The sequence below is a fragment of the Nannospalax galili genome, unplaced genomic scaffold, assembly GCF_000622305.1.
Source record: "Nannospalax galili isolate Female #2095 unplaced genomic scaffold, S.galili_v1.0 scaffold62, whole genome shotgun sequence".
NCBI classification, from domain to species: domain Eukaryota; kingdom Metazoa; phylum Chordata; class Mammalia; order Rodentia; family Spalacidae; genus Nannospalax; species Nannospalax galili.
Window position 1 is genome coordinate 1461919 of NW_008348573.1, and position 7565 is coordinate 1469483.

General features: G+C 43.0%; 1 protein-coding gene across 12 annotated transcripts in view; it reads left to right on the forward strand.

Annotated features, from left to right (window-relative positions):
• Ica1 (islet cell autoantigen 1) overlaps positions 1-7214 on the forward strand; it is a 157953-nt gene extending 150739 nt beyond the window's left edge. For 8 of the 12 annotated variants that reach the window (XM_029569573.1, XM_029569572.1, XM_029569577.1 and 5 more), the window contains 2 exons: positions 4700-4786; positions 6944-7214. In XM_029569573.1, coding sequence (XP_029425433.1) covers positions 4700-4786; positions 6944-7065 — 209 coding nt within the window. In that variant the 3' untranslated portion in view covers positions 7066-7214. The remainder of the gene's footprint in view (positions 1-4699; positions 4787-6943) is intronic. The other 4 variants (XM_029569579.1, XM_029569574.1, XM_017801208.2 and 1 more) reach the window with 1 other exon arrangement.
• The last annotated feature ends 351 nt before the right edge of the window (positions 7215-7565 follow it).

A 7565-nucleotide genomic window follows, 5' to 3' on the forward strand; every position in this document is an offset into this window, starting at 1 on the left:
TACAGCAACTGGCAAACAAAGAGAGATTAGAAGATGAGAATCCTAAAATGTAAAACCCTGGGGATAACACTCCCAGGGATTACTCTTATTGTGCACTCAGTTATTAAAAAAAAAAAAAAAAACAATATGGATTCAACATAGCTCTATTGAGTGCCTGCTCTCCAGCCTCTCTACTACCTGGTTTCACCAAGATTCCAATTCATTTATACTGCAGCACAGGGAGACAGGAATCTTTAACTCTTACAGATGTACAGTCGACCTGGGGGGAAAATGGTCACCACTGCTTCAGTGTTCCTACTTTGCTCTTCATAACTAATCCCACCCAGAGACCCCTAGCCCAGAGACCACCAGTGCCTGCTCTCCAGCCTCTCTACTACCTGGTTTCACCAAGATTCCAATTCATTTATACTGCAGCACAGGGAGACAGGAATCTTTAACTCTTACAGATGTACAGTCGACCTGGGGGGAAAATGGTCACCACTGCTTCAGTGTTCCTACTTTGCTCTTCATAACTAATCCCACCCAGAGACCCCTAGCCCAGAGACCACCAAGCTGCGGTCAGTGACACAGCCTGGGCTTTTCTCATTGGTGAGACACAGTCACAGCAAAGCATTCTCTGAGCCATGTGCTTTGGCTCCGCTTACTGTTCTTGATGGTCAGTGTTACTTCGGACTGATTTGTATTTTCCCGTGTGTAAGCAAAGTGGGCAGTGCTGCTCCAACAAAAATTTCTGTGTGTTTTTTTGCAAATGGATAGCACATTTGACATATCAAAGGAACCTAGAGCTGGGAGAGTTTGTTCCTGAGCTCCGAGCACCCTCCTGCCCACACCTTTCACCACCCCTCTCTTGACAGATTTTCTCTTCAGGTAGGGAGACATCTTTCTAGCCACACCTTCATGTTAAAAACGTCTCAGCCAACTATCATTGACTAGAGAGAGAACAGTTGATGGCAATTACTGGAATATTAGCACCACTGAGTTCTCTTTAAATAGCAGTTTTTCTGACAGAAGCCAAGACATTCGAAATCTGGCTTGGTGTGCCATCCATAATTACCCTCATTGCACCCTTCCCCTAAATAATTTCCAGAGTGATACCAGTAAGGCTGGAAGCTGCCCGAGCTCAGGGTTTTGTTCAAGAGCTCATATCACATCACCACCATTTTATCTTTTCATGCTGCTAGAAGGATGCTAAGAAGAGAATGTGACTCCCTACAGTGGCTGTCGTTTCTGCTTCACACCATGGGGAGGGTGGGTCATGATGTGCCGTGTGTCTCTTAAGTTGTTGAGGTACCCTGTCCCACCATCTCAGCTTCCAAAAAGGAGATAGCCTAGATTATCTTCTTTCATGTTCGCTGCTATGGAGGAAGCCCCTCCCCCCACCTCAACTCTATAGATTCTAGATGTTGTTTGTGTGGCTTATGACTGTGTATGTAAGCAGTACTCAACAGTCCCTGGTTACATAGGAATTCAGTCATAACATTTTTGCAGGCTGTAGGCTGTGGGTATAGTTCAGTGGTAGAGCATTTACCTAGCATGCATAATGCCTTGCATTTGATCTCCAGCATTCCCCCAAAAGAAAAAAATACATATTTTCTTATAAAAAATCTACCATTATCATCCTTTTAAATAGTATGCTTGAACATACAATTTAGGGGGCTGGAGAGGTGACTCGGTAGTTAAGAGCATGTACTGCTCTTGCAGAGGACCCCAGTTCAGTTCCCAGCACTGCTGTCAGATGGCTCACAACTGCCTGTAACTGCAGCTCCAGGGGAATCACATACCTCTCTCCTCCTTGGGCACGTGCATTCCTTTGCACATACCAACACACACACACACACACACACACACACACACACACACACATAATTAAGAATAAAATAAATCTTTTTTAAAGAGAAAATATAATTTCTATTACTGGTACTTTTAAATGACCTAATATATGGATATTTATTTGTAGATTTTCAAGTACTTACACATTACATAAAAGGAGGTGAGCTCCATTTTGACATGTAGAGTGCTTCCTGTTTCCTTTGAGGAATGTGATTCCACACTGAAAACTACAATGTTCTAATCCACCTCTTTATTCCAGTGTTCTCTATAGCCATGTTTGCAAGTGGGTCTCATTCATAGTTTTGAAGCAGGAAGCATGTACTATCAATAGCACACAGAGGTGAAGGTGAGATTGACTTCTGCACCCCTCCCCCACCTGGCTCTCCCCTGAGTCAGTTCAGGTTCCCTTTGGAAGTGGAGTCTCTATGAACTCAGAAAGCACAACATGATCCAAGAGCTTAAAGCTGCAGAATTTCATTCATCTACCTGAGAAGATGAGGTCCTGACATGGGCCCCTCTGCTTCCTAGTAATGCCCTTCTCCTTGCTCTGCTCTAACCCAACAAATCTCCTGACAAATGCTGACCCAGGCAGCCTACAGGCTATCAGAGGCAGAACTTTCTAAATTGACACTTGCCTCACAAGTTCTGACTCAGTCAGTCAGCATTTCTAACCAGCTCTTAGCTGAGGCTTACACTGCTGGTGAGGAGGCCAGGATACAGGAGTTAGTAGGCTAGCACAGGATCTAGTGGGCACACGTGTGTCGAGGGAAGATCGAGAGAAGAGGGTGACCATTATCCACTTACATTTGACTCCTCTCAGCTTTTCTGGTAATTGGCACTATTTGGAACCCACTGGTATCACAACTCTCCACATTTATTCCTTTTATGTGACTTGGGTCTAGAAGGTAAACAGATGTGTGCCAGTTTTCTAGGAACCACAGAGGTTGTGTTATTCCTGGATCACACTTTTAAAGTTACTTTATTGAGGTATAATTTATATGCCATAAAATTTACTTAATTGTAGGAGAACTGGTCAAGGATTTCTCATAAATATATTAGAGTACAGCCATCATCAGAGCTCAGAGTTTGGACATTTTCAGCATCCCACGAGGCTTCCTTGCTCTCTGAAGTTTCTGAGTGCATGTGCATTGATTGTACTATATGTTTAAACCTTTGCAGTGAAAAGCAATGACATTGAAAATCCTTTCTAGTTTTCATTGTTTTATATCAAGTAAACAGTTCACAGACCATCTGTCTCACTATTTGTTACTCTTCATAAATAAGTCTGTATACTACATGTCTAAAATTAAATACATTTAGCCAGTGAGAGGCTGTATGGGGTACCAGGTGCTACGCCACCATCTCTTAAGATATTGCACAGAAAGTGTACTTCTCACCACTAAAAAGGACCTTAATAGTTTATCTTAATGTAAGAGTCATATGCCTGAACCCTCCCATATTGTGTGCCAGACAGTACACTAAACGATACAAAAATAAATACATGACCCCTGACTTCAAGTGGCTCATGATTCCTGGAGATGAGACAGAAAGATAAACTAATAAAAAATAGTATGATACTGTAAGTCTACCAGAAAGTATTGGTGTTACAATGACAGGGTAAACAAGCAGCATTCACTCTTGTATTTTTTTGTGGCATATACTAACATTCTTGCTCTGGAAACCGGATTCTCTGATTCATGGAAATTGCAATCCAAACATGATCTCACTTGAGGGCTTTATTAGAGACCAAAGTATCCTTTATAAAGCAAAACAAAACATTATGAGCAGGAACAGCCCAGTAAAAGAACAGTTTTAAGCATAATGATCCCCGCAGTGATACACTGATGGTCATCAGTGGGCTTAATCTGCAACATCTACTTGTTCTGTGTTAAATATTTTGGAGTGTACTGAAAGGAAAGTCGCACACCTCTTTCAGAAGACAGAACTAGCCAGGTGTGGTGCCTTTTTCCAAGCACTCAAGTGGCAGAGGGAGCCAGATCTCTGTGAGATCGAGGCCAGCTTAGTCTATATACTAAGTTCCAGACCAGCTGATGCTATAGGGATACCCTGCCACAAAACAAACAAAACAAAAGATAGGACTTCACACAGAACAAATTACAGTTCAATGATGAAACATATGGTCAAATTATAAATTAAGGATGAATCATTCCAAAATATCCAGGACAAACAGTAAATGCTGCAGGAAATTGGACTTGTTTTCCTAAAACAAGAATGCTGAAGACCCCTAACCACACTGGGCAGTGGGACAGAGTACTGGGTTACACAAGCCAAATGTCATTCCGTTGTAAGGCAAGGCGAAAAGTCAACAAAGACTCTCCCCCTCATCTCGTTGGAATGGAGTGTTATTTATTTGTATATGTTAATTAAACTTCCCAATGTATAGAAAATAATGTACAGGAGCCTACTGGAAGTAGAGACGTGTTGGTACTAGTTCTATTGCTATGTTTACTAGCATTCATCTTTAAGCATCAAGACTCAAGACTCAACCCAATCAAGACTTGATTTCTTGATGGTCTTTGGTGTGGTCATGAAATGACCATACTTGACACACACACACACAAAAAAAAGAGGGCACAGAAGTGCTTTGCACTAGCAACTTCCTTGTTGCTTTTCAAAGTCCAATGTCTTCCTTAGCAGCCTATGTTTTCCAGCTGGGCATGGTTTGCACTTTTCCTGTCCTCTCAAATGTTTTCCAGTATGAGGAACAGGGGAGAAGGGTCTTATCACACCATCAACCTGCTTTCTCGCTAGAGGCCACCATGGGTGAGAGTCGTGTGTGCCAGCAGCTGGTAGAGCTGCGGTGTGACTGCTCTTGCTAGATCTAATGTCCTTTGGTTCTGAATATCAGGCTGGTCAGAGAGCAATGTCAGTCCTCCTACTCCATGGCCATCACCACTGATGAGCAATCCAAATGGCAGCACCTCTGCACTGAAAGGTAATACAGTGTTTTACCCCATCTGACATGACAGCTGCCTTCCTTTCCAGCAGCCTATCTCTCTTACTATATGTCTTTACTTGTTTCTATCTGAGTATCTAAAGCTTCACGCAGGGCTATAAGACAAAGAGTGATGCATAAGCCTAGAAATTATATTCTGATTTTCTTCCTGGCTTACTTTCTTAATTCATAATTCCCCTTGTAAGATTTGTCTAATAAGAATGAATCTAATACACATGATCCTTGGGATAGACTGAAAATACCTAAGTAGGAAAGGCCACTGAGGTTTGCTGTCTTTAAAATTACCATTGCCTACCACATAAGGCATTGAATTAGCACTCCCCAGAAAAGGCCAGATTTCTTAGCTGTCAAAAGAGGTCCTTTCAAGCTTGCGAGATCTATTGTCTTTGGAGACAGGCCCCAACAAGAACATCTGCTGGACAGAAGATCTCGTGTGTATTCACAGCTCTATCTGTGTTCTTTTGGTCTTCACCCCCTTTCCCTTTGACCACAGGACGTTAGAGGAAATGTCTGTTCCATTATCATCAGAAAATATTCCTACAATGTTCTTTTAGGTGCTGTGCAAATAAGTTGCATCTGGTTTTGCTCCCAATGAAGGCTTGGGGGATCTGAGGGTTGCCCTAAAGTACAGTCACCCGGCTTGGCTCCTTAACCACAAGGCTATGATCAATTTCTAAGGATCTTCTAAGACCTCTGCAGAGGTTAGGGAGAAGGGGAAGTGAGCATGCAGCATATTTCCACTGGAGATATCTTCAAGATATCTTTGTAGTCTCTATCAAGAATTGAGATAAACTAAGCCACCTACATCAGTCTTGCCCCATACAGTACCTCATATGAACTCCTACGTGATGAGTGGAACCTCTCTTGGGTCTCAGCTTATCACATTGAAATAAACCAAGTGTTAGGAGGGCAAACCACATGGGATCCAATTCAGTTTAGGTTAAATAACCTACAACCACACAGAATTCAACAAAGGTTACCCGTAGCTATAACTTGTGAATTATTTGAATCACTCTTGTTGCTGGCTAATAGTAGTCTTATCTCTACAATAGATGTATTTATGTCATTAAAAAATAATCAACCTACAAAAAAGAGAGATGAATCCAATGTATGAAGTGCTCCATTTACTATCTTTCATTTCAGTGCCATTTTGATGAAAAGACCAAAGACACTATTTACCTAGCTCTTATCCCAACTCTATCCCTTCACTCTAGCAACTTGAGCTCCCAACATCTTTTGAGACACTTCTCAGTCAGAAGGCAAGCACATTTCCCAGCTGCTCCCTGCTAGAACGGTACTCCATCAGAAAGGCAATTTCTTCATGCTCCTGGCACCTCTACCTATTGGAGGAGAAAAGCATGGATCATCCAAACGAGTGAACTCAGATCCTCATGTGGAATGATTTATATGAGAGTTCCAGCTTATTCAGAAATCACTTGCATGAGGCACTCTTTTGAAAATTCTCTTCTCATCTGGAAGATAGTTTGGCTGTCTTAGCATGGTATTTGGGAAGTTAGGGCAGGTGTTTTGCTGAAGCAACAGCAGAAGGGAGGGCTCCAGTGAGGTTGACCATGAAGGAATTGCAAGCATGCTGAGGTAAGCGAGTACGTGTCAAGGGCGTTTTATCTTTGACAGAAGGTGAAAAAGGCAGTGACCATAATGGCAAAGAGGCTGGGCCTGTACAAGCTCAGAGGCCTGTGGCTTTGAAGAGTTAAGGAGAGACGCCACATTGCTCCTGATCCCGGGGATTCGGGGATTCTAAGGGATTCCTCTGGCAGACACTGGAAAGCACCTGGCTTCCTCAGCGATTCAGTCTGCTTTCTGAAATAACCATAGTGTTTCCTGGTTGTGGCAGGGAGTAGGGTTTTGAGCAGTTCAGTGCCTGTGGCCTTTAGTTGGAGTTGCATCGCAGGTTGGGGTTAGTTAACACAGAGAACACAGAGCTCCTTCTTCAGGGAGCCTCAGGTCACAGTTTAGGAATGTCAGTCAACCAGCTAGGGAACTTGGAATTCTGTTAGTGATCAAGGGTCATGGGATTTGTCCCTTTCCAGGGTGCTGCTCATCTTTCTGAACCCAGCATGGAAGGAGTAGGCTTTGGAAAGGTGGGTTTGTTGATGTTTGTTCTTTTCTCCCCAGAGCCTGCCAAGGCTGCCTCAGACCTGACTGCTTGGTTCAGCCTCTTTGCTGACCTCGACCCCTTATCAAATCCTGATGCTGTTGGAAAAACCGATAAAGAACATGAATTGCTCAATGCATGAGTCTGCAGCCTTCAAAGGGAGCCCTCAGACCTCTCCACAACACTTCATCTCGGGCTTTCAGAAATATAACGTGATCAGTATGCTGTTTTAATATTTACGTGCCATTTTAATAAAATGAAAGGGTCAAAGGCCCTCTTTCTACCAGTATAGTTATTTACTCTTTTTTGGTATAATGGGTTTGTGTGTTCGCCATATGCATTGGACAATGAGAAGCATTGGCTGACATTCTGTCAGGACCACTGTGGTGTCAGTGAGCCAAGGTAAGATCGAGTAAAAATCATAAAACTGAATGTGTGTTTAGCTAACATGTCTTCAGAGGCAGCAGAAGGCTAACAAAGTTTTATGATTCCTCCTGTTCCCATGTCCCTGTCCCCTCAGAAGGGGGCTGCAGGAAGAGCCCCTCTTTCTGTCATACTGCCTTCCAGTGGTGAGCTCTGATGACATACCAGCTTCATCCAACCAAAGACACTGTCTCCATATGCACTTGCCTGCAGACCATA